Source organism: Ailuropoda melanoleuca, chromosome 8 (assembly GCF_002007445.2).
Source record: "Ailuropoda melanoleuca isolate Jingjing chromosome 8, ASM200744v2, whole genome shotgun sequence".
Classification (NCBI taxonomy): Eukaryota; Metazoa; Chordata; class Mammalia; order Carnivora; family Ursidae; genus Ailuropoda; species Ailuropoda melanoleuca.
This window is the reverse complement of record NC_048225.1, coordinates 96,003,957-96,030,415: the sequence shown is the minus strand read 5'-3', so window position 1 is coordinate 96,030,415 and position 26,459 is coordinate 96,003,957. Positions and strand designations below refer to the sequence as shown.

Genomic DNA, 26,459 nt, shown 5'->3' with positions numbered 1-26,459 from the left:
ACTTTGGTCACCCCCCAACCCCAGGCTGAGGAAAGGGTGGCGGGGGGCACAGGGTAAGGCCGTGACAGTTTTCACATCGACCCAGGCAGGCGGACCCTGAGGGGTGAGTCCCCGCTCCCCGGAGCACACGCACTACCTCACAGCTCAAGTGACAGCCGTTGCTTCCCTTGTTGGGGAAGTTCTGGAAGGATGAAAGTCTGATCCCACTGGCTGCTCCACAGGCCTCCTCTGCCAAAACATACTGTGAAAGGACCCCTGACCTCCACCTCATACTTTCTCTGCTCCACCTCCCGTCAGCCCTGTTTGCTCCTCTCCTCCCCGAAGAGGGTTAGACAGCTCGGTAATTTAGGGATCACCAGCATGAGAGGTGCAGAGGTCAGAAGTCAGTGAGGGGCTGGGAGGGGAATGTCACCCCCGCTCTCTGGCGAGCCCCCCTCCTCCTGGAGCCCACCTCTTACCACCATCTGCAGACCAGGCCCCCTCGGGGCTGGGAAGGTAGGGACTAGGGCTGGGGCTGGGAAGCGCTGGTGTACAGATACGAGGAGCACATGTGTTTTTTAACCCTGCCCTGAAAAATAATTCAGGATGCAAATATACGCCTCCAACTTTCTTATTTGGAAACTTTGCTAGGAAAGGAAAGCCTACATTCCCCCGAGAAGCCGGCTGAGGTTGGAAGTTCTTTCTACGATCTCACTTCAGCTCCTCCCTGCTCCAGCTGCTACACGAACAAAAGCTAAGCTGCCCAGTCTCGGTCCTCTTTCTTTCCCAGGCCTGTTCAGTCTAGCTTGGCACTTAGCTCGGCTCTAAATGCAGGGAGCGGCTCAACTCCTTCAGGGAGATCAGAAGCCAGGTCACGTCTCTTCCTTGACAAATCGGGACCACTAAAAACACACGAGAGGGTTTTACTGCAGTTCCATAGCTACTGAAAGTGCTTTGCTCGGCCCACACGAATGGAGTTTTTTGGAAATTCCATTCACAGAAGGTTAGCTCTAGAAGGGCCCTCGTAGTGCCATCTTCCCATTTTGCAGCTAGTGAAACTGAGGCATATGGCCATCTTCTGCTGGTTGGGGGCAGAAACGAGAGCTCTTCTGCTGTCCTTTGCAGTTAGGAGAAGGGAAAGGGGCCTGAAGCCCCGTCAGACTGAGCAGAGCTGCAGAGGGTGTTAGCATCCAGCATGGCTGCGTTCTGCCCACCGCCCACCGGGGAGGGGCAGCTCAGCCTGTCTCTGGGGAGAATTACTGCTGGGCAGCCTAGGGAATTAACATAACTTCACAGGGCGGTCACCTCCCTGGCTGGGGGAACCAGCCAAGGCCAAGGGGCTGAGATTAGAAGCAGGGACACTTTGCTCCCACCAGGCTTTCTCCACATGTGGAATCCAGCGGGGGCTGCCAACCTCCTGGCCCAGAAAGAGAGCCTTTCCTCTCTTCCTCCTGGGGACCTGGAGGAACTGGGAAGGCTGAAGCCAGGGTGGAAGGAGGGGATTTATTCAGTCTGGTACAGGGAGTGAAAGCTCCTCTGGGGCCCCCTTCCCCTCCAGGGGTGAGCTCAGAAGAATAAAGGTCACAGATGGACCTGCCATTGGACGAGAGAGGCACATGTGTTCCTGTGTGCCTGGGAAGGAAGCGGGGAGGGGGGGGGCACAAGGGTTTGACGACTCAGGCAGGGGAGAAGTCACTGATGGCTTAGAAAGCAGACAAGGTTCATCCTGAATCCGGAGGGGGGTAGGCAATGGAGCCCTATGAAGTCACTTTCTTGAATGTCACTAACATTTCATGTCACCCTCCCTNTACTCTAATCCGTCTGCAGGGGTGAGAAAGGACCGGTCCTTTGGTACGAAGTTGCCACATCTGGCCAAGATTTCGGGCCAAGGCTCCAGCTCCAGGCCGATCCAGTTCTGGACCCAGTGTGTCTGCTGAGCCGGTCTCAAGGGTGGGCAGGGGATTTGCCAATGAAAATGTTACCAGCTGAACCAGCATTAGCCAGCCGCATTGGGGGTGAGACGGAGGGGAGGTAGAATTAACCCTCTCATTGCAGGCCTGACCTGTGGCAGGATGGGCAGCTCTGAGCCAGCAAGAACGCTCGGCCCTATCTGCTCCTACAAATCTGCTGGACTTTCGTCTCCTCCGTCCTGCCCGGGAATGCTACACGGGCCCCGGGTGCCAAGATGTGAAGTGCGTAGGAACACATACACACAGACACATACACCGGGGACAGAATTAGGGGCCCGAGGATGCAGAACCTTGGAAAGAAGAAGAGCGAATGGAGATATGTGGGTCTTCTTCCTCATGCTGAGCTCCCTCCAACGAGGGTACTGGGGTCAGACGCCAGAGTCTGGAGTCGTGACGAGATTGGTCTCTGCAAATCCGTCTGGGGCTTGCCTGGTGATGGAGGGGCCCTGCCCCCAGACTGGTCTTGGCCTCTGTCAGTGAGAGGGGCTTCCGAACCCAGGAAGGAGGGCACTGGGGACTTGATAAGGCCTGGTGGCCTATGGTTGTGTGGGGGGCTGTGGGATGGGGAGAGGAAGGACAACTCTTCGGAAAGCCTGTGTTCTTGTTCTATTCTTGCAGGGCACCTGCGGGAGGCAGGGAGGAGCACAGAAGGCAGAGTCAGGAGGAAGCTCAGCGGGTGGGGGTGGGAGGACGTCAGGGCTGCTGAGGGACGGAGGAAGGCACTGTCAGAATCCCTGGATGGTCATAGGCCAGATGTGGAGACCATATGGAGGAGAAGGGCTGGAGGTGGGCGTGGGGGAGAAGAGGACAAAATAAGAGAAGGAGGGCTGGGAAGGGCATCGGAGGCAAGTAGAGAAGACGCTCACCTCCACTGGCCCAGAGACACCATGAAAGTGAGAAGTGGGAGGTGCTCACACACTCCTGTGAAGCTGGTTAGTGCGCCAGGACCATGGGGCTTGCCAGGCCCTGCGCTGAATGCTCTGCCCCCTTGCTCTGCTTGAAGCCCCCCAGGGCTCGACATGACCCCCACACTACCACCCTTGCTCTGCACCAGCCCTCATGCCACCTCTGCGGCAAAGTGACCATGTTCCCAAGACTGCAGTGGTGGACACAGGAGAAATCTCCCCAAGGAAATGAGTCTGTATTTCCTGGTCTCCTTCCATGTCTCTGGGATGCAAGGAAAATTGGATCTGGCCCCAGCTGGTCTGACATCTCCCCGGGACGGGGAACTCTTTGGCTGGGGCTGGCGAATTGCTGTCTTTGGGGGAGTTGGGTCAGCCTGGAGCCAGCTGCGGCTGGAACCTTGCACTCTGGCAACTCCGTGGGAGCTCCCAGACCCTGTAGAAAATGGAACTCTGCAGCACGCCGGTCAGCTCGCCAGCAGAGAGCAGACTGGCTGATCCAGCAGAAATCTCCGGGAGGAGGTGTACGATGAGTGATGTGGAACATCTGGAGACCCTTTACCTGAAGAGGATTGGGAAGCTAGGCTGAGGGAGAATGCAAAAGAAGGCTAAGGGGTGAGCACGGGTCTGGGGTGGGGGACAGGGATAAGCTAGGTCAGGAATAGTGGGGGTCTTCCACCCTGGTCCACTCACCCCAGCTCAGCACCTGACAGTAAAACATGGATGCAAGTACGGAATATAGCCAGTTGCTGGGCAAGTGGAGTCATTCCTTGTGGGAGGAGGTCCCTCCTTCCTTCCTCCTTGATCCACCCAGGGCTGTCATATCTGCTACCCCGAGTCCTCTAAATGGAACACACAAAGGCTCCTGCATGCGAGTAGGGAAGGTTGGAGGCTCCGTGGCCTGCCAGAAGACAGAGCTAAATGACCTCTGAAAGGTCCTACTGGGGTGGACAAGGCTTAACTTTGTCCTCCTGCAAATTCTAGGCAACCTGGCAAGCTCTGTATCCTGCTTGGTTCTGTCCTCTGCTGGGAGGTCTGGGGCCAGCTGCCTCCACACCAGTAGTCACTGCTCTCCTGGGGAAAGGTCTGGAAATCTGAAAAGTTGAGCCACTGTCCCAGTGGGGGATGCGAGCTACGACCTGAGGCCCCAGGGGCAAGGGTCAGGCTGGAGAAAGGATATAAGAAAGGCAGTCTTCCTAAGAGAGTGCCTAAGAAAACCTGACAGCCCAAGATGGAAGACCCTACGGTTCAAAAGATAGTTAAAAGATACCTAGGGACTCATCAGGATGGTTCTAGGGTTGTACACGGGTCGGCCTCCCATTGAGTGGTATCTTGGGGTTTTGTTTGAAGTGAATTGATGGATGGCTCAATTCTGTTTCTGGCTGAAGCAACCAGCCTGATGGACCCTCCTTTCACCTCACATTCGTCTGGTGCTTTACAGTTTGCAAAATGCTTTCAAAGTTACGTGGATCTAATGCACAAAACACCTGCTGAATAATGGGTCAAGATTTACTGCCATTTCACAGCTGAGGAAATGAAGGTGGAAGGGTGTCACTTCTGCCATTGGTACCCACCAGCGTTTCCAGGCAGACGATGAGAGTCAAGTCAGATGGACACAGCAGAGCCTTTTAAATACAGTGGAGGTGAGCACTGCAGAGGAGGTCCGAACGGCCTCTTATGAAGCCCGGGCCTGATCCATTTCCATGGGGGTGGGCCGGGCTGTGACCACTATACTTCTTGTATTCCCCACGTATCCCAGCATGCCCTGACCTGCCAAAGCAGCAGCCTTGGTCAACCCAAGCATGGGCTTCGAGGCTATATAATAACAGGCCTTGGGGCTGTGGAGAATAAGACCCAAATATCCTGAGGTCATAGAGAATAAGACCCAGAGACAATGAGCAAGAAGGTTGGAGTGAAGTTGATAGAAGTTGTAAAAGCCTTGAGAACAATGGGAAATATAACTGGAGAAAGCCCCAAAGTGAGAGCTAGACAGTCGAGGGGTACTGTCCAGATAGACAGAAAGTGCCAAGGAAAGAGTGGTTCCATTCAGGGGAAGTGAGTGAGTGAAGCAGCAGGAGGAGGTCAGCTATCGGTGTGTCTGGCATGCAGCCCACGCTGGATCAAAGGCTCAACCCTGGAGCTGGAGTCCTCTTTCACAATTACACATCCGATTATGTCCCTGACTTGCAAGACCTGAAATAGCTCTCTCTCAGTGACCAAAGTCCAACCGTTGAGCATGCCATTCCAGATCACGTCCCACCTGGCCCTTGCGTGCCTCTGCAGTGGCTGGCCCTCGCTGCCTCCTCCCTTCCTCCTGGAGCCCCGACCTGCTCACAGGCCCCGCACCTGCCGTGCTCGTGCACACAGGGTCTGCACAGACACCTGGCTGTGGCTGGGGGGCAGCCACAGCCTTTTCTTCAGCTGAGAACTCCTTATTATATTTCTAAGGTGAACTTGAATGCTTACTCTTCTCTGATGCCTTTTCCAACGTTTCCAGGCCAAGTCACTTGTTCTTTCTGCTCTTGGCCCTTGGCCGGCATACGTGTTTCTGTCTTGATGCTCTATGGCATATTCCATTTGCTAAGATGCGGCAAAATGCGACATGCATCTTTGTATTCTTCCCACCTCACCCAGCCAGAGTCCCAACTTATCACTAGTTAGGCACAGTGCCTAAGGTATAAATGACTTGCAGCGAGTCAAGAGGACTGGTTAGGAGTATGGATTCTAGAATCATCTTGCCCGGTTTGAATCCCTGCTCTGCTGCTGGTGAACTGCATACCCTTCGCTTCTCTGTGCCTTAGTTGCGTCATTTGTAAGATGGGGCTAATAATTATAGATACCTGACAGCGTCATTATGAGGATTAAAAGAGTTAATATATGCAAAGCTCCAGGACACTGGCATTTAGTAAGCACTACATAAGTGTTTACTCTAATAATTATTATCTTTTGAATGAATGAAGAAACAACATGGAATTAGCAAGCTGGTCACATTTTTCCTTAATGAACTCAGAAGAACTCAGGAAGGGTATCATTTGATGGAGGGGTGAAAGGAAGATTCTGATGAAGTGAAACAGGGAATGACAGCCAGCAAAAAGCCTAATCAGTGGGCCGAGAACTAGACCAGTGGTTCTCCAAGTGTGCTCTTCAGACCAGCCGCATCAGCCCCACCTGGAACTTACTAGAAATGCACATTCTCAGGCCCTGCCCCAGCCCAGGGCCCCTCGGGGTGTATTTTAACAAGCTGTCAGTGATTCGGATACCCCTCAAGGTTGAGGCCCACTGGGCCAGACTTTGTCCATCTCTTATTATCTGGGTACAGTGTGTGCCCTGAGCTTTTGAACCTGCTATTTAAGAGAAGTCTGGGGCTTTAGCCAGAGGGCCAGAACAGAACGAGCATCAGGGAGAAGACAGTCATGCGGGGAGCGGACTGTGTGCGGTGAATCTAGCATGGGCTCTGCCACGCAGGAGTCGCTCAAGTGTCACTTCGTATCCTCTCTCCTCCTTTTCCTACAGAGAAGCAGAACCAGAGGGATGAAAGGGAAAATCTCTGCTCCCGGGGCAATGCTTCTGGAGAATCCCCGAGCTCTTTGTAGCGGAGGGGAGGGCAAACGCTACAGCACGGAATTGTGGGAGCCTTGCTTTGAGGATCAGTGCACACACTGCGCGCCCTGGGCACGTGTTCTTTCGTGGGCACAGGGACAGTGTGCACAGGGACACTGTCACTCTGAGGAGCCCAAAGCTCAGCTAGAGGAACAGGTGGGAAAGAATGAGGGAGGAGAGCTTGGCTGGGGCCCAGCGTTCCTGACAAAGGTTTACTCAGTGAGTCAGGCTGGCCTCAGCCTCCCCCTGAGGAAGGCCTAAAATACCACGTGAAGGAATAAATCTTCAGGGGGTGAGGATGGGGGTGTTGCCTGCCTCTGCTTTCTCTCCAAGGGGTCCTTATGCTCGAGAGCTAGCCGAGCTCCCTTACCTCACACTGCACCTGCGCCCTCCGCCCCCCGGCCAGGAGTGCAATTTGGCGGGTACTGAGTGAGGCACAATGCAAACACCTGTGCCGTGAGGCTGTTCACCCCTTCGATATACCCAATTTAGGAAGATTTAGGGCAGTGGTTTGCAAGGTGTGGTCCCCAGAATGAGAGCATCAGCATCACCTGGGAACTTGCAGAATCAGCATCCAAGGAAAGCGCATTTTCAGGCTGGTCCCACATCCATTCAGTCTGAAACTCCGGGGGGACAGGGCCCAGCAGTCTGCACTATACCAGGGTCTCCGGGGAATGTGGGTACAGGCCCAAGTTTGAGAACCACTGGTTTAGAGCAAGGGTTGAAGTCCTTTTCTTGTTTCTAAGGAGAAGGACATGTACCAACCCACAACAGAGGGGCCTGCCCCCCCCACCCTGGCAGCTAACTCTGCCACACAGTGCCCACCCCTCCCCTGAGGGTGGAGACCTGTTGGGCAGGGCCCGGAGAGAGTCTGCGGTGACAGGGTGACAGCGCAGGAGGCAAGGCCCGGTGGGTGGTAAGGAGGAGAAGGAGAGAGGCAGGGAGGCAGCCAGGACTCATTTTCTCTTAACATAATGCCCAGAGGGGGCCTAAGCCTCCCCGCCATTGAAACTGGTAAATTGCAGGATGATGATGGTGATATTACCAATAATGATGATAATAGCACCAATAACGTGAGGTCATTCAGGCACTTTCCCGTCTTCGGTCAAGGGGCAAGGTTGCGGCTTTGGTGCATTTGCTTCTGCCTTAGAGGAAAACCTGGATCCCAGCCAGCTCTGCGTCCATGCGGCAGGGGTGGGGGGTGGTGTGCAGCCAGGGGCTCCGAGTCCTGGGCCCACCCTGCCTTCTGCCAGACCCTGCCTGTCATCAGTCAAGGGGAGTCTGGAAGGGGAGTCTGCCCTGAGTCTGGACAGGTGAAGGCCGGAAGCAGACAGTACCCGCCTTCCACTCCCGCAAAAAGACCATGCGGTGGGTATTCAGTTTGCAGACGGGATGCTAGCCCAGGAGGTCAGGAGACAGCCAGAGGCAGGCAGCCGGGGAGAGGCTCAGCGTGGAGAAGGTGAGGACGCAGGGGCCCTGCTGGCCTCCATGCCTCCCAGGGCAAGCCGCGAAGAGAAACCAGAGACAGAGACGGTGTGTGTAGGGGTAGGAGGCCTCAGCAAAGCTGTAAATACTTTTGAGCCAGACTCTCCCCTTAGAGAGCATCTCCTCCCTCCCTTGCCCAGAAACACCAGGCAGAGTGGAGATTCAGAATCTCAAGGAGAGAAAAGGTCATCTGGTAGCATTCTCCTTCGGCATTATAGCCCCCGCCACCCGCGCAACCCATCTTTCTTATTCTTCAAGATTTCCCAGGATGAAATATTTCCCCAAATGCTACAGCGTTTCCAGGAGGATCAAAGGGAACAACCAAATAGCTGAACCCCCAGTCTCTTCCCTCTTGCCGCCTGCCCCCACGCTGGGCTTCAAACACAGGAGGAAATTAGCACAAGGCCCTCTGTCATCGCAAGCAGCGACTTGTGAACATGTGCTGGCGTTGTTTCCCTTCCACTACAAGAGGTTTGGGGCAGCTCACTGGGGGCTTGTATTTTTCTTTTTTAAAGAACTGTATGTATGTTAAAGTCATTAAGGTTTGAAAAGGGGGTGGCGGGTAGGGGAGTAAAGGCCATTATACAGGAAGAGAAGAAAAATGACCTGTCTTCAGGCTGTCAACAGAGGAAACGCCTCTGCGCCGGGGACTGGGAGAGGGGCTGGGGTCGGGGGCCTGAGCGGGCACCTCTGCGCCCGGATGGCTGGGAGCAGGGTGAGGGGAAAGGGTGAGTCGCTTGGTCCATGCCTTGGCCATGGCAGTGACTGTGACTGCCTGGGCGTGAGGTGTCACTGTGCCTGTGTTAGAGACAGAGAAGAGCTGGGAGACAAAACAAAACAAAAGAGAGCTAACACTGACCATGTGCCTCCTAGCGCCAAGCACGGCGTATGTACTCTGCGTCTACTTTACAGTGAACCCCCATTTTGCAGATGAGAAGACTGAGTCCCAGCGGTGAAGTGCCTTGCCCAAAGTGACACAGTTAGGAAGTGGCAGACCGAGCCTGGAAACAGGCCACACGACACCGTGGCCCACATCTCTGGAGACTTCGCTCCAGTTAAGACCAGCTCATTGTACGGAGTTGCTGCCCCCCAGGAGTATTTGCGGCCACTGCCCCCACCTCAAGCAGCCACAGGGAGCTGGGGCAGACGACAGCTCAGCTGGGGTGTGGGCAGGAGAGCAGAGGCAGCAGGAGCAAGAATCCCAGCTGCTCTGGCCCCGGTCAGGCGAAGCATTTGGCGTCTCCCTTCTGCCCAGGTTTGAGAAGGGATGATGGGGGCTGCTAGCTCCTTGGGAGCCCCAAACTCCCAGCCTTCTAGCCCCATCCCCAACCCCAGAGCTCACTCGGCAGGAAAACTCTAGACTCCAGGCCCGAGTCTGTGACCTCTTCTTTCCTTTCAGACCTTGATGTACCCCCCAGCAGGCAGATCTGCACGTGCGGTTCTCCGCAGCAACATGGCGCTCTGGGCGCCATGAGGCGCATCCCAGAAGCTCTGTCCTGCCTGGGGCTCTGAGGAGCAGCCCCTTCAAGGACAGCCTGTGGCCTCCCCAGGCACTTTGGTCACCCCCCAACCCCAGGCTGAGGAAAGGGTGGCGGGGGGCACAGGGTAAGGCCGTGACAGTTTTCACATCGACCCAGGCAGGCGGACCCTGAGGGGTGAGTCCCCGCTCCCCGGAGCACACGCACTACCTCACAGCTCAAGTGACAGCCGTTGCTTTCCTTGTTGGGGAAGTTCTGGAAGGATGAAAGTCTGATCCCACTGGCTGCTCCACAGGCCTCCTCTGCCAAAACATACTGTGAAACGACCCCTGACCTCCACCTCATACTTTCTCTGCTCCACCTCCCGTCAGCCCTGTTTGTTCCTCTCCTCCCCGAAGAGGGTTAGACAGCTCGGTAATTTAGGGATCACCAGCAAGAGAGGTGCAGAGGTCAGAAGTCAGTGAGGGGCTGGGAGGGGAATGTCACCCCTNCCCTTCAAGGACAGCCTGTGGCCTCCCCAGGCACTTTGGTCACCCCCCAACCCCAGGCTGAGGAAAGGGTGGCGGGGGGCACAGGGTAAGGCCGTGACAGTTTTCACATCGACCCAGGCAGGCGGACCCTGAGGGGTGAGTCCCCGCTCCCCGGAGCACACGCACTACCTCACAGCTCAAGTGACAGCCGTTGCTTCCCTTGTTGGGGAAGTTCTGGAAGGATGAAAGTCTGATCCCACTGGCTGCTCCACAGGCCTCCTCTGCCAAAACATACTGTGAAAGGACCCCTGACCTCCACCTCATACTTTCTCTGCTCCACCTCCCGTCAGCCCTGTTTGCTCCTCTCCTCCCCGAAGAGGGTTAGACAGCTCGGTAATTTAGGGATCACCAGCATGAGAGGTGCAGAGGTCAGAAGTCAGTGAGGGGCTGGGAGGGGAATGTCACCCCCGCTCTCTGGCGAGCCCCCCTCCTCCTGGAGCCCACCTCTTACCACCATCTGCAGACCAGGCCCCCTCGGGGCTGGGAAGGTAGGGACTAGGGCTGGGGCTGGGAAGCGCTGGTGTACAGATACGAGGAGCACATGTGTTTTTTAACCCTGCCCTGAAAAATAATTCAGGATGCAAATATACGCCTCCAACTTTCTTATTTGGAAACTTTGCTAGGAAAGGAAAGCCTACGTTCCCCCGAGAAGCCGGCTGAGGTTGGAAGTTCTTTCTACGATCTCACTTCAGCTCCTCCCTGCTCCAGCTGCTACACGAACAAAAGCTAAGCTGCCCAGTCTCGGTCCTCTTTCTTTCCCAGGCCTGTTCAGTCTAGCTTGGCACTTAGCTCGGCTCTAAATGCAGGGAGCGGCTCAACTCCTTCAGGGAGATCAGAAGCCAGGTCACGTCTCTTCCTTGACAAATCGGGACCACTAAAAACACACGAGAGGGTTTTACTGCAGTTCCATAGCTACTGAAAGTGCTTTGCTCGGCCCACACGAATGGAGTTTTTTGGAAATTCCATTCACAGAAGGTTAGCTCTAGAAGGGCCCTCGTAGTGCCAATCTTCCCATTTTGCAGCTAGTGAAACTGAGGCATATGGCCATCTTCTGCTGGTTGGGGGCAGAAACGAGAGCTCTTCTGCTGTCCTTTGCAGTTAGGAGAAGGGAAAGGGGCCTGAAGCCCCGTCAGACTGAGCAGAGCTGCAGAGGGTGTTAGCATCCAGCATGGCTGCGTTCTGCCCACCGCCCACCGGGGAGGGGCAGCTCAGCCTGTCTCTGGGGAGAATTACTGCTGGGCAGCCTAGGGAATTAACATAACTTCACAGGGCGGTCACCTCCCTGGCTGGGGGAACCAGCCAAGGCCAAGGGGCTGAGATTAGAAGCAGGGACACTTTGCTCCCACCAGGCTTTCTCCACATGTGGAATCCAGCGGGGGCTGCCAACCTCCTGGCCCAGAAAGAGAGCCTTTCCTCTCTTCCTCCTGGGGACCTGGAGGAACTGGGAAGGCTGAAGCCAGGGTGGAAGGAGGGGATTTATTCAGTCTGGTACAGGGAGTGAAAGCTCCTCTGGGGCCCCCTTCCCCTCCAGGGGTGAGCTCAGAAGAATAAAGGTCACAGATGGACCTGCCATTGGACGAGAGAGGCACATGTGTTCCTGTGTGCCTGGGAAGGAAGCGGGGAGGGGGGGGGCACAAGGGTTTGACGACTCAGGCAGGGGAGAAGTCACTGATGGCTTAGAAAGCAGACAAGGTTCATCCTGAATCCGGAGGGGGGTAGGCAATGGAGCCCTATGAAGTCACTTTCTTGAATGTCACTAACATTTCATGTCACCCTCCCTCTGCCTTCCTGTCTCCTTCTTCCTCTCCTCCCCACCCCCAACCTTCCGCAGCAGGGGATAGGGAGCAGAGGAAGCCGGAGGAGAGGTCTGAGGGCCTCTTTGACTCTGCTGACCATCAGCGGCCATCAGCTGCTGCTCGCAGGAGAGAAATGAAGTGGCAGAGACAGAGGGAGGGCAGCTGGCTGCAGCTGCAGCACCACCTCGCACTGTGCACCCCCCTTCCCGCTGCCTCCTGGTCCCAGGCTACGGGTGGGGAGCTGGGCCAGGTGGGGTGGGCGGAGGTTGGAGGAGGGAGGGGAGGTGTAGGAATGTCACAACTCTTCAGTTCAATTTGCCAACCTGTATGCTTTCTTTAGACCTCGAGTCTCTTTGCTAGTAGGAAGTTAGTCAATTTGCCTGGGGAGGAGGGGGTGGCTGTCTGTAGCAGAGCGGGGATTCGGGTGGCAGCTACAGCCAAAAGGGTTTTGCAATGATGCCCCGCCTCCCATCCCCACCTCCTGCTTCAGAAGCTAGGAAGGTATACCAAGGGCAATCCTAGATAAGGTGGGTGTAGTGTCATTAGCCTGACTTAGTCATCACACACCGGGCCTCCGACTGGGGCGGGCGTGGGCAGGGAGGGGGACGGGGAACACGGACTGGGGATGAGGCAAGTGGTTACGCTTCAGTCAATTTTGAAAGTTGTTGACATGATAGAGATGGAATGAGAGATCAGAGCCAGATACTGGGCACGCCCAGCTAAACCTGCCACCCATCTCACTCAGGGGCCCAGCTGCGTTCCCCACGTCAAGAGGTCCCCTGGCGGGGAGAAGTCAGGAAGAGCACATGTGCACATGCACGCACACATACACACGACACACAATCCCCTGCACATGCATGTGCACACATACCTCACACGCACACATGTGACATACACATACACACACACAGGTGCATGCACACACACACACAGGTGCATGCACACACACACCACATATACACATAAACGTGTGTGCGCGCACACACACACACACACACCACATAGTTCCAGGGAGATTCTAGAAAGGATCTTTGGCCCATTCTCAGTAAGCCTCAGCTGTTCCTCTAGGCTCTGGTGGGGGTGAGGGGGTGGGGGGAGGCCCAGCAGATGGTCCCAGCTAAGCAGGCAAGTCTCCCAGTGCCTCTAAAATCAGGGTCTGGGCCCCTCCAAGGCCAACAGTCCAATTAAGCTTGGTTCCCACAGGTGGAAAGCAAATGAATTCAGAACCATTCCTTCCCTTCTTTGGGAGATCAAGCCCTCAGGCCTCACCCCCTCCCCCTCAGCATCCTTGCAATTTCCCATATAGACTCCCTGCCTCCCACACTCTGCTCTGAAGATTAGGTTACTCAGGGATCACAGACCCCCAGAAAGATTTCCTTCCAAGATGTCCTCTAGACCGCAGGGACCTGCCTGAAGAGTTCAAAGGAAAACTCGGGGCTCGGCCTCCACTAGGGAGCTTCTCTCAGTCCCGAAGGGGGCCCCTGGGGATGAAAGCCAAAGATCGCTGAACCTTCCATGATGTTCTCGTTCCCTTCTCCCAAGGGCCTGGAAGAGCTGCAGGGAGATCCTGGGGCTGTACTCTCCTTCTAGAGGCACCTCCCCCTCCCAGCGGAGCTGATGGGCACGAATGGCATAAATATATCCATACATCTCTCTATAAATATACATATCTTTAGCTATATATATCTTTTCTTCTAAAGATTTGGCAAGAATTCCCTAGAAGCCTTTTCCATGACACAACAGAAAACCAGCAGAGTCATCGGTTTGATGGTTCCCACAAATACGGCTTCAGGTTGACCTTCGCAAAGCTCCTTTGAACCCTGCTTCCAGTAACTGAACCCCTCCAGCCCTCACTGGCCTCACAGACCATGGCAACCACAAAATAAAGCTCAGTTTCCTGAAGCTGCCACTTCGTTTCTTGTTAGCCTCTGTCTGAAAGCAAAAAAAAAAAAAAGAAAAAAAAATCCAAATCCATTGCTTTTGACCTAACACCTTTAAAAAAGATAATAGGCTTAGTATCTGAGCTCCAGCTGGCAGCAGGAGGAATTAGCTGGTAGCAGGATCCCACAGCACTGAGGGACGGTGTGGGTAGGGATGGGGTGCTGGCAGTTGCCAAGCGGGCTAGCCCTCTGTGGGCAGCATGATGGGGTCCTCCGAGTAGGCAACTATCAAGGCTTAGCAATCACTGGGGCAATGAGCAAAGATGTGGCGGGTCTCCCTAGGATGGCTTCTGGAATAAACAGGAGAGACTCCAGGGTCCAAGAACAGGGCTGGAAAAGCCACTCAGGTAATGACTTTCTAAGGGAGTTATCATTAGGCACAGGTTCTGAGAACCCTATCTTCATCAGCCTACATCAGCATTTGTTGGAGGGAGGCCCAGGAAGGGAGGAGGGAAAGACTGGCTCTTCCATTTCTCTCTCTCTTTTTTTCCCCCCTCCACTATTAAAGGCTTGGGTGGGTGGAGACGGCCCCTGCGACTTTTCTTTGAGGCACCAAGATCCTAGCCACATGTAGATACCACAGTTAATCCCAAAACAGTTTTTCTTTTCTTGATTTTCAAAGTGGGGGTGGGAAGAGGTGATTCATAAGTAGAAAGTGGAAAGCGCAAAGGAGAATCAACAGAGAAATGCAGAGAAAACGTAATCTGGCAAAAACCAAACAAATTTCAAACCCACAGCTACACTTCCTGTAGCCTTTCTTGCTTAGTATTCTTTTTTTTTTTTTTTTTTTAAGTTGGGCTGTTATCCTTGCAAGGGAGAATGCCAGCAGGTGTTGCTGGCAGCTGTTTAATGACAGTGTCAAGAACGTCTTTCAGGAAGGGAGGCTTGGAGGCAGGGGGCGGTGATGGAGAAAATGGGGTGGGGGGAGAAGGGGGTGGTCCCACATCTGCAGAGAGGTAGCTAAGGAATGGAGCAGCATGCTCTGAGAATCACAATGTGATTTCGTACAAAATTCTTCCTGCAGGAAATAAGAGGGAGGGACAAGAGGCATATTTCAGCATTTGGCGGACCTAAGAATTTTGAGCTGGAATTATGGGCAGCTTGCTGTGTCTTTGGGCAGATATCTTCCCTTCTCTACTCAGCATCTCCCACTTTCTTCTTTATTATTAGTGACTGTCATGAGGATTATCTAAAAGGACCCGGAGTCCCTTGGAGATGGATACCAGCAGACCCCAGGGGTGATGAGCCCTGTAATTATTCCCCGTCTGGAAAAGGTAATGGCTCCCAGATGGGCAGGGGGGTGCCAGAGACCAGGGAGAGGAGGACGTTTTTGCTTACCTAGCTGGTCTCTGTTCCACGCAGTGTGAGAGGCTGGATTTGGAAGGTGGCGGGGAAGTAGACACAGAGCCTTAACAACCAAAGCATTCCTCAGAAACCCCCGAAGTCTGATGTCCTTTTCTGCTCTGTGCTTACAGCTTCGTTCCCCCCAAATGATCTCATGGAGGTAAACCTGAAAATCTCACCCACCAAAAACCTTCCTCTGCAGCCAGAATGGTGGGAAGAGGTCCCGGGGTCCTCTGCCCTCCCTGAACTGTGGCCACCCTTCCTGTTGGGTCAATGACCAACATTTTGTGCAAGGTCCACACGATTTTTTCCCCCTCTACCTGCAGGGCATGACCAGGCCACATGTTCTTGGTAAATAACCTATAGATTTCAGGTTCTGTCTCTAGGGCCTTGCTTATTCTAGGTTTTTGTTTTTGTTTTTAATGGGGGTGGCATTTTAACCTACCATCACATAGGTCACCTATGAAATTGATGGGGGGAAGGGGCTAGGCTTTGGGACAGCAGGGAAAGCAGGTAACTGTAATTGCCCTGGTGCCAAGACGGTCAGAGTACAATGGTGGTCAGCAAAAGAACTCTGTCCTGAGGGTCTGAGGCTACTAGCAAGATGGAGGGGGGAGGGGAAAGGAGAGCACCGACCCCTTGTATCTATACAGCAGTGTGCAGTTTTCCAGATGCTTCCACACATACTATGTCTCACTAAATCTGCCCTTTAATCCTGTAAAGCAGGAACCAGAATTATCACCATCTCCCTTTTATAGATAAGGGACCAGGGTGACTTCCCCAAGGTCATGCATGGCTCTACAGCCAGGGCTAGAGCCCACACCACTCAATTTCTGGACTTCTTTTCTGCAGCTCCATGTTGCTTCATGGCCAGAACCTCTAAGAGAAGGATGCACTATGTCCCGTCTTCAGGGGAAGCGGGAAGGAGGCAAACACATCCCATGCCTTCAAATAGATTGTAGGTCCTTGAGGAAACGGCTTTTATTCTATGGTCCTTTACATCTCCCGTGGCCAATACCCCAAGGTCTCACAAAAAGGTGGTTTGAATGGCTACTTTGGGTTAGGGTATAAGGAAGGACACAAGGGAACCAAGGCATCATTGGGAGTTGTGAACTTTGAACCACAAAACGAGGGTTTATGTCAAAGACTCCATGATGTACTGGCTGAATAATCTGTGGGGAACTTTGTTTACTGCACCTTCAAAGTGCAGGTAAGGATACCCACCTCTAGAACTGCTATCAGAACAGACCGAGATGACAAACGGAAAATATATTGTGTACTGTGATGTCTCATGACCTGGAGGTTCAGGGGATCACAGGTAAGACAGTAGAGAGATAAGGAAGGTCCTCCTCTGAGAGTCCTCAGAGCATTGCTCATGCCCTCCTGTCCCAGGTGGGTTGAGTATCGTGTGCCCAGAATGGGAGGGCGGGCTACAGTGGAGGGGGGACAAGGGGTTTGATGCATGGTATGCTTTCGGTGAATGGGTATCCATTCTACAAAGCCCTCTATTGTGAGAAGCACTAGGAGAAGGGCAAAAGGACAGTGGTGAGGACAATAACTGAGGATCCTGAGGACTCCTCCCAGTCTTGGGAACCCTTTTTATTTTTTATTTTTTTTGTAGGCTCCACACACAGCATGGAGCCCAACATGGGGCTCGAAATCATAACCCTGAGATCAAGACCTGAGCTGAAATCAAGAGTCAGATGCTTAACTGACTGAGCCACCCAGTTACCCCAGCCTCAGAGTCTTAAATGATTTCCTTTTTAGAATGATGTGTCTTCTGAGCAGACACTTCTCCAAAGAAGACATCCAAATGGCCAACAGACACATGAAAAAAATGCTCAACATCACTCGGCATCAGGGAAATACAAATCAAAACCACAAGGAGATACCACCTCACACCAGTCAGAATGGCTAAAATTAAAGTCAGGAAACGACAGATGTTGGCGAGGATGTGGAGAAAGGGGAACCCTCTTAGACCGTTGGTGGGAATGCAAGCTGGTACAGCCACTCTGGAAAACAGTACGGAGGTTCCTCAGAAAGTTGAAATAGAGCTACCCTATGACCCAGCAATTGCATTACTGGGTATTTACCCCAAAGATACAAATGTAGTGATCCGAACGGGCACGTGCACCCCAATGTTACTAGCAGCAACATCCACAATAGCCAAACTATGGAAAGAGGCTAGATGTCCATTGACAGATGAATGGATAAAGAAGATGTGGTGTATATAGACAATGGAGTATTACTCACAATCAAAAAAATGAAATCTTGCCATTTGCAATGATGTGGATGGACCTAGAAGGTATTATGCTAAGTGAAATAAGTCAATCAGAGAAAAACAATTATTATATGATCTCACCAATATGTGGAATTTAAGAAACAAAACAGAGGATCGTAGGGGAAGAGAGGAAAAAAATAAAACAAGACGAAACCAGAGAGGGAGACAAACCATAAGAGACTCTTAATCATAGGAAACAAACTGAGGGTTGCTGGAGGGGAGGGGGGTGCAGGGATGGGGGTAACTGAGTGAAGCGCCCTTCAAGGTAGGTATCATCATTCTCACTTGGCAGATGAAGACACCGAAGCTTGGTAAGGCTAACCAATTTCTCCAAGATTGTCTCCCTACTAGGTGGCAAAGATAGGATTTGAAACAAGGTGGTCTGATTTCAGAGTCCACATTCTTCCCATGATACATGCTGGCCCCGTCCAAACAGCTCACCAGTCAGGACCTACCAATAAAACACCACACCTCTTAGAGTACGCACTAAATCAGCCCAAGGAGAAGCTGGAGGCTGGCAGAGAGCAGATCTTTATCAAGACACTTCAGGAGCAGGAGAAATATTTCCACCCTCCTCCCAGCCAAAGGGTTGGCTGTGCTTGTGAGATGAGAAACATTTTGTGGGGAGGAAGGAGGGTGCAATCTCGAGCTCCGATCACCACCCACACCAAAATAAACCTGACGGCGAACCGGGGCCTCAAGGATGTTGCTCGATTGCTTCTGTGCGCCTGTGTGAGTATACGTGGGGGAGAGGGAAAGAAGGAGGCGGGAAAGGGAAAGTAATATCTTCTTCCATACCCAATGGCATTTATCAACTACACTCTCCTCCCCAAACTTAGGCTTCTCGCTCACTCACTTATTTCATGTTTTCTCCTTCCTGACCTTGTGCAGAGAGCTGGCGTAGTTTTGAATGAGCACAGACTTTGGGGCCAGCCCACCTGGGTTTGGCCTCCAAATCTACCACCCACTGAGTTGTCCACTAAATACATCCTACGTGAACTAATGCAGAAATAATTTTACCTCCCTGAGACTCAGCTTTCTCATCTGGAAAGATACACAGTCACCATTCCCGTGTTGCAGGGCGCTTAGGAGGAGCGAGAGAGGTGAAGCGCCTAGCACTATGTTGGGCACTTAATTGGTTAAAAATGTTTGGTGCCTCGATCAGAGTTTCTCAACCTCAGTCCTGCTGGTATTTTGGACAGGATAACACTCCGTTGTGTGCTGTTCTGCGCCCGTGTAAGATGTTCGGCAGTGTCCCTGGCCTCTACCCACTCGATGCCAGGAACACCTCCTGCCCCACACGTAACAATCCAAAATGCCTTCCGGACATCACCAAATGTCCACAGAATCGCCCCCACTTGAGAAATACTGGCCGCATGTAATTAATAGTGATGTTACTACCAGGTGATACATTTGAAGGCACATAGTCGGCAGTGATAGGAGTAGTCACCTTTCTGAATGCGCGAAGGAATGCATGAATGAGCACACTACCTACTAATGGGTGCCGTTCTGCATCTTCGAGCCCTTGGCAGGAGGAGCACCGTCTACTAAGTTCTTATATCCTAGAAGCTTAGTGGAATCACAGAGGGGTCGGGGAGGGTCCCCAGCGCCCCCCCCCCACCCCAGTCCCTTTCTGTCTCTGCTGCCAGCTGTTTTCCGGTGCGGACCTGGCACCTGCTGGGCTTTGCAGGTGGAGCAATGACAGGGGGAGGCTGTGAGCTGAGTGAGGCTGAAGGCATTGTCCCCTCTGGGAAAGGCCAGTCCCAATGGGATTTGCCTGCAGCCAATAATGAGCTGAATTTCTGGGTATGAGATGTGGCTGCTGGAACCATCTACACTTCCCAAAGAACCTCATGGTTTGCCAAGGCCAGCCACAGGCATCAGCAGGAACTCCTAAGTCCTACTGTACTCGGAAGCATAGCGCATACCTGCGAGCCCCTTTGATTCACTCCAAAAACATGACTTCACACTGGAGCAGAGGGATGATTTGGGTCCCAGGATTTCTTCCTTCCTTTCCTCTGCCCACTCCCTACCCCCCACTCTCCTTTCTTCCTTTTGAAACATATACTGAGTGTCTGCTACATTACTTGGCACTCTAGACACAGAGATGACAAATGCGGCCCCTGTCCTAAAATTGCTGAGGGGAAGGGAAAGGGAAAAGGGCAATGCCATTACATGCCATAATAATAGGTAACGTCTCCTGAGAACATCTCTCGTGGCCACTGATCTGCGGGCTTTCCGTGTGGACCCTCATTTACATGTCCCTCGCAACAAGCCTGCGAGGCAGAAACCACGGCCATCTCCAATCCGCAGAGGGGGAAGCAGGCACAGAGAAACAGGCACTGTATTGCCATAGACGAAAGGGCATGATCGGGAGTGGAATCCAGGACACCCTGGCTCTTGCACCTGGACTCTTCTTCACTACCATGCTCTTCTGCTGACAGCCATGTGATGGGGGGCTATGGAGCACTCAAAGGGGAGGCTTCCTGGAGGCAGTGATGCCATGGCATCTTGAAGATGAGAAGGTGTGGGCTGGGCGAGGGGAAGGGAGAGGTGGCCCTAGTCTGAGAGAACAATGCACGTGAGAAGGAGCAGAGAGACACGCCAAGGTTCCAAGGGGCAGTTCCTCCCCTCCCTGTGTGGATTCCCTTCCCTCAGTCTCATGGCTGGGTTAAGGCCCCACCAGTGGACAGGACTCCTACCTTCTGGCCTGGTCTGGTCCTGGGTACACCCCCTGGGAGCCACCTGTTTGGCCTCCTCTCACAGCACGTGCTGTCTGAACGGGCTTTGCAACCACGCCCGGGACCTCTGCTCTCTCCTGCTGGTGTCATCTTCCCTGACTTGTGGGCCTCATCCGCTCTTCCTGCCCCGGCCCTCTGGCTCCCCTCCTTGTCCTGATCTGGGTTATTGTAGCCTTGCCTTGTACTGCTGCCACTGACACCAGGTGTGTGTGTGTGTGTGTGTGTACACACACGCACGTGGGGGGGGCAGGTGGTAAGAACGGTGTGTGCGTGTCTGCCACGAGGCGTACACACCATGTAATGAGCAGGCAAGCCCAATATTTCATCATCCATCATTTTAACCTGTTTTTTTTAAGCAACAATAAAAAATCATACTCATAACCTTGCCATATGTAAATATAGATGAGAGCAAGATGCTTTAATTAAAAACGGGTAGAATTGGGGGGCTGGAGTGGTCACTCTAGGGCTCAAAGGCACACGTTCAAAAGCCATCAGACAAGGAGTCTTCACATTTTCGGATCATAGACAGCTTTGAGAATCTGATGAAAGCAATGGGCTGTCTACATAAAAATTACAGACATGCAAATGTTTACAGGACAGTTTTTTTGTTTTCTGGGTTTTTTTTTTGGCAGATCCCATGGTCCCTCTGAATCCTGGAACACATGTTTAAAATGCCATGCATTCAACTTCTGCCATACTTCCCATTGGGTCTCCCTGCCTCTGTGCCTTGCAAAGGAGCGTCCTAAGATGCAGGTGGGTGACTACAGTGCCGAGAATGGTGAAACCAGACAGCCCCGGCTTTGTTTCGTTTGCTCGAAAGAGCAGAAGCCCCGGGTTTGAGCACAACCTTCTATGACAAGGGTATTAACACTGACCTCGCACAGAACGAGGGGGCCTGGCTGTCAGAAACGATCTCTGCCTCAGTGTCCACACTACACTCATGCTAGCGAACTCATGTATGTAGGTGATGATTAGAACAGTCAATGGATGGACATCCAGGTTCCAATGTGAGTGTCACTGCTGGTCATGCTGGGCAAATCACTTGACCCCTCTGGGCCAGTTTCCTCATCCCTAAGATGAACAGCCCCTGGGCTTGTTAGGATGACTACTTGAGCTCGGCATGGGTAAAATATACATGAACGTTCTTTATATTCCTCAAACCACCGAACAGGTTTAAGGTTGCTCTTATTAACTTGGCATGTGGAAACAATGGGGAGATTCATACCAAGAGGTATGGACTGGGAACCAGAGAGGATAACAGAGATCACTTTTACTTAAAAAGGACAAATTCAGGCCCCAGATATACCATGATTTGTCCAGTCATCCATCGATGAGTCCTGGGGGGTGGGGGTGGGGAACTCATAGCTTCGGGCACTTAGCTCTGGGCAATCCTAGCAACATCAAGTGGCCCTGGAGTCATGTGCTCCCTCAGCTAAGGATAGACCCTGGGAGCAGCCTCTTGCTACGGCCTCCCTGGTCCTCTGCGCTCAGGCTACGACGAGGTGCAAATCAAATTTCAAGTTCTCAGTGATGGGGAAACGAAAAGGTTCTTCATTGGGTCTGCCTGCTGTTAATGAGCTGATCTGGGGGAAAAAACCCAGCGAAAATGAACCATCACTACCCAGAGTCACCAGAGCGCTCTGTGCAGCCCACCCGACGTCTGTGTTTTGTTTTTTTTTTTTTAAAGATTTTATTTATTTATTCGACAGTGATAGCGACAACCAGCGAGAGAGGGAACACAAGCAGGGGGAGTGGGAGAGGAAGAAGCAGGCTCATAGCGGAGGCCTGATGTGGGGCTCGATCCCATAACGCCGGGATCACGCCCTGAGCCGAAGGCAGACGCCTAACCGCTGTGCCACCCAGGCGCCCCCCAACGTCTGTGTTTTATGCAGTGCTCAGGCTGCTGGTGCCTGGGGCCCACAGGCAGGTTTATGAGATTAAAGCCCAGTGCCCAATAAATAATTTAGCAGCTTACTGCAAGAAAACATACACGCAGTATAATAGCTACTATCTCCAGCAGTCTGATATGTACATACATTTTAAATGCACATCACTTTCATCTACATGTTTCCATTTGATGTGGAGTCCAAAACAAAATAAGGAGGAGAAAAAGCACGTCACCTCCACCCTCTGTCTACGACCTGCCCTCTAAGATGGGGCTGATGAGAAAGAAAACTGGTCAATGCACTAATAATTCAGGGCTTTACTGGCTTTTCTTCTCCACATCCCACCCCCTTCTTATCTTTGCTCTATTCTTTGCTTTCAGTTGCTGTTTGTGTGTGTAGGAAGCATCTGAAATCTCTACTAGACCAATTATTCATTCAGAATTTGGTTTTCTTCTCCCAGGGGTGCCTTTTATGGAGCAAAGCTGGCTCCAGGTGCTGTCTCCTACGGCGTCACCAGCAACTTGCTTGTGGGTGCAGCTCAAAAGCGGAAATAAATAAATATCACCGCCATGGCCATTGGAGTCCCAGCTGAAGTTTTAATGAGCCAGAAATAGTAGTGACTGATTGATAAGAGCTGGTCTCGGGCATGAGAAAGGGGAAGAGTATTGGAGGAGGAGGGGGAAGAGGTTGGGGTGAGTGTCACAGGAAGAGAGGGTGGGAGAACGCAGAGAAGCTGGCAGGAAGTTGCTTCAAGATCCACAAGCATCCATGGGAGATGAGCGGTACATAGTAATCTACGGAGCAACATGAACAGGCAGGAGAAGAATGACATCAAGGGGAAGCATGCTCTTCTCACTGGAAAGTTTACTGGTTCTGATCGCAGTTAAGGGACAAGGGGTCTCGGTGGGGGAGACAGGCATGAGGGAGAGTGGTAGGTGGCCCTAGAGTTTTCTTGGAAACCTGGAAAGCATCCGTTTCCACACCAGCCCCTCGACTCTCCTTCTGTGGGTGGCATCTAGCTCAGACCCACCGGCCACTGGCCTTGTACAGACAGCACCAAGCCTACCCTGGCCCCCTACTTTTTGCACCTCCTTGGCCTTGGATGCATTTACTGCCAGTGGCTGTGGTTTATCTCCCGTTGTTTATGGCCTGGGACAGGCTGCCTACAAATAGCTCCCCAAAGAGTGGGGAAATGCAGGCATCTGCCATTCTGCGAAGCTCTTTCCAGAAATGAAAAGGACAGTCATAAAATGTTGTACAGGGGGGGTGGAGGGTGGGTAACATGCATCATAAAAAGCGTAATGGACTAATGCTAATACACAGACTGGCTGCAGCCCAGGGGTGTCTGCTGAGCTCAGACATAAATATTGGGGAGGCACCAAGGAGACAGATTTTTTATTTCTTTGATTTGATGGTAGGGGGAGGTTGGGCATATATTTTCCTCTGTTTCTCTGACTGTATTCTTCTGGGAACACCACCAGTCTCTCTGCGACTGAAGCTACTCGGTGTTTTATGGCTTCCAGAGTGGTTAGACTCCTGGAAAGACTGGAGGTGCGGGGGGAAGTGTGGGTGCATGATGTTGCCTCATAGGGTGAGTCAGTTTGGGGTTTTGTTTGTATCATCCAAGATCGTGCAAGTGACAAGAGAACCAAATGGGGTGAGTATAATCATGTTGAATGTGGGCTTGAATGCGTTTATGAGTAACTAAGTACTTGCTCCACATCAGGTTAATTTCCAATATTAAAGGACTAATATTCTCTGATTAATGCTTTCTACTTCGTGAGAACAAAAACAACAGCAACCCCGACACTAACCCAACAAGAATCTCCAGCCCCCCTCAACTTCAGGTATAAAGGGTAGGACCCTTGTTTGTTAATTAATGAAAATTCAGGTACTTGAGGATTCAACCCCACACGCTGTTCTCTAGAGTTTTGTGTGGAAAAGTACCTCCATTTCTGGTTCATGTCGACTGTTGGCCAATTGCTGTCTATCCACCCACATGCCTTTAAGCAGGCACTTGCACAGAATGGTCAAATGCACAGTTTACGTGGGGGGCAGAAGGCAGAAATGCACACAAACCCTGTGTAAGAACAGCCCCTATTCCAGATGACGTTAACATGGTCTCGCCCCTTTCTCCACAGCCTGGAATCCTCAGTGCCTATGAGTAGTGCCGGAGCTGTGGGGCCCTGACCTCAGGGATGGATTCAGTCCACCTGAGAGCTTGGACCACTGGAGAGTAGGAGAGACAGCAGAAGCTTTGGTGCCTACAGTGGGGCAAAGAAGGTTGAGTCTTTCAGGGTGAGGTGAGAAGACTGGGGGCGTGTGGGACTCATGTTCCAGTAATACCATCTGTTCTGGAGGAATTAGTTTTCCATGTGCTGTCCCTGAGCATGGGTGGCAGACAAAGTGGTGTTCTTCTGAGGCCGTGGGTACCGAGAGCTACCCCTTTGTCTTCTGTACCTGGGTCTATGTGACAGGAGACGGAGAAGAGGGGAGGGCGGACTGTTCTTAAGTGCAGAAGACCTGTGATAAGCAATTTGGATACTTCCCGAACCTTATTATCATCTTTATGAAGTAAACATTACTATTATCACCTTCAACTCCAAGTTTCCAGGAGGTTAAGTAACTTAGCCAGGGTCATACGCTTTATAAATAGTAAGGTTAGGACTTGAACTCAAACCATTGTCTTTTCATGATGACTTAAAAATGTGAAAGGAAAAAAATCAATAGATGATGATTCGGAGGAAAAATTATTTTCAGTCTGAAGGTCAAAAGAGCAGGGACTAATGCATCCCTTATGTCATCGGGTGCATATTATTATTCTAAGTGATAAGGCGGGGGGGAGGTGCCACCACATGTTCCATTGTTAGCGGAGGGTTAGAGGAGTCTTGTGTGTGTGATGAGTTACTCAGACTGAGGGCGAATGGGGCAATGGGGCACTGCTGAACTGGGGGCCTGATCATAATCACAGACAGGGCTCCCCAGTAAATAAATATGCTACAAATTTACCCAGAAAAGCATCTCGTCGTGAGAGACAGCTCACTCTTTCCCACCACGTGTAGCAGCGCGGTCTTTTAGACGTGAGGTTAACCAGTGCTCTGTGGTCCAAGGAGCTCTCTGGGTGAGGGGCCTTGAGATGAGTGTGAGTGGGGGTCTTGCCCAGTCATCTGCCGAGAAATGAGGTCCCACTGGGCCTCTCACTAGGGGCTTGGCTCAGCCCCTTTCAACCAAGCTTAGAGCATAAAGAAACATTCCTCTTCCCTTAGCTGATGCATAGCCACCTTAAAGTCTAAAAAAGAAGATAGCATAGTATCCAGTCTCTTAGCCTAAGTTGACTCATATTAGGTTAGACTTTGGGAAGACCTTTGTGACTATGAGCTTGACCATGAGTTCCCACCTTCCTGTCGGAGGCTTGACCATGAGCAACCACCATCGGCTCTGAAATAGCCATTCCTCCCGACTTTAAAGAGCTGGAGATACACCTCATTGCTGCCCACAGCAGTGGGCAGAAGGGAACCTTTCCTCCAGCCTCACCTTGGCTCGCTGGTATTTCAGTAAAGGCCTAATACAAATATAGAATGTATAATTTTCACATCATTCTTGGCAAATCCCAGGTGCGCCCCATTAGCAGAGTTCCAAGGATGCCATTCTCTATCAAGAAAGAGACACACGGCATCGTAGTGCTTAGCTCAGGGCCCTATTAATAGCAATCCTAATTATATGGCTGCAAATTTAATTCATAGCAATGATTAGTGTCAGAATCAAAGGCATCAGGCATCAATATTGATGGAACTGCATAAGCCCCATAAACAGAGAACAAGCATTCGGGCCCATCCCCCTAGCGGAGGTTTGTTGTTAACTATTGCATTAATGTCTCTTCTAATTTCGCCAGATCAAAATGACTCCATTTTTCAGTGTCCTCCTACCACCCCCCTGGAACCTTTGCCCTGCCAGCTCTGAATGGGTATGACTGGCACACAAAAGATCCCAGACAGCATCTTTGAAGAAGAGCCCAGGGGCTCCAAGGGATGCACGGGTGATGGGCCGAGGCCCTTACTCTTTACATAGCAGCTCTTGGCCTTGTCAGCAACACTCCTTTGTCTTCCCTTCAGAAAGCTCACGGCAAACAATGATGCCTGGAGAAAGGGGAGTCAGCTGGGAACTGTGTGTGGCACAAAGGGCTGCCACCCCATCCATTGTGGCCTGGGCTGCGATGGGTGGGGAGGGGGAGGAGGAGGCCCGAGGGGGTGACACAAGGCAGCGTGTGCCGAGGTGACAGCTGCCATGTCCCGGGTTCCCAGGGCACTTTTGCTCGAAAGAGTGCAAAGCATTAGCCCTTCCATGCTTCTCTTGTGCCTCTCCTTGCCTCTCTCTGAAGGGCAGGTGGTAGGTTACAGATGCACCAATGGGATCGAAGAGAAGGCCAACAGAGCGCTCAAAGCCAGGGCTTCCCAAAGCCTGGATCTGGACTCAGATTCCAGCTTTCCACTAAGGAGCCATGGGATCTGTCAAGTTGCTTCACTTTGT

General features: G+C 52.2%; 1 protein-coding gene across 3 annotated transcripts in view; it reads right to left on the bottom strand.

Annotated features, from left to right (window-relative positions):
• PLXNA2 (plexin A2) overlaps nt 1-26,459 on the bottom strand; it is a 223,695-nt gene that overhangs the window by 155,311 nt on the left and 41,925 nt on the right. The window contains exon 4 of one of the 3 annotated variants that reach the window (XM_034666932.1): nt 22,245-22,726. The exons of the other annotated variants lie outside the window; for them this stretch is intronic. Coding sequence (XP_034522823.1) covers nt 22,682-22,726 — 45 coding nt within the window. The 3' untranslated portion in view covers nt 22,245-22,681. Of the gene's footprint in view, nt 1-22,244; nt 22,727-26,459 lie in introns of those variants that run through there. 3 annotated transcript variants of the gene reach the window in all.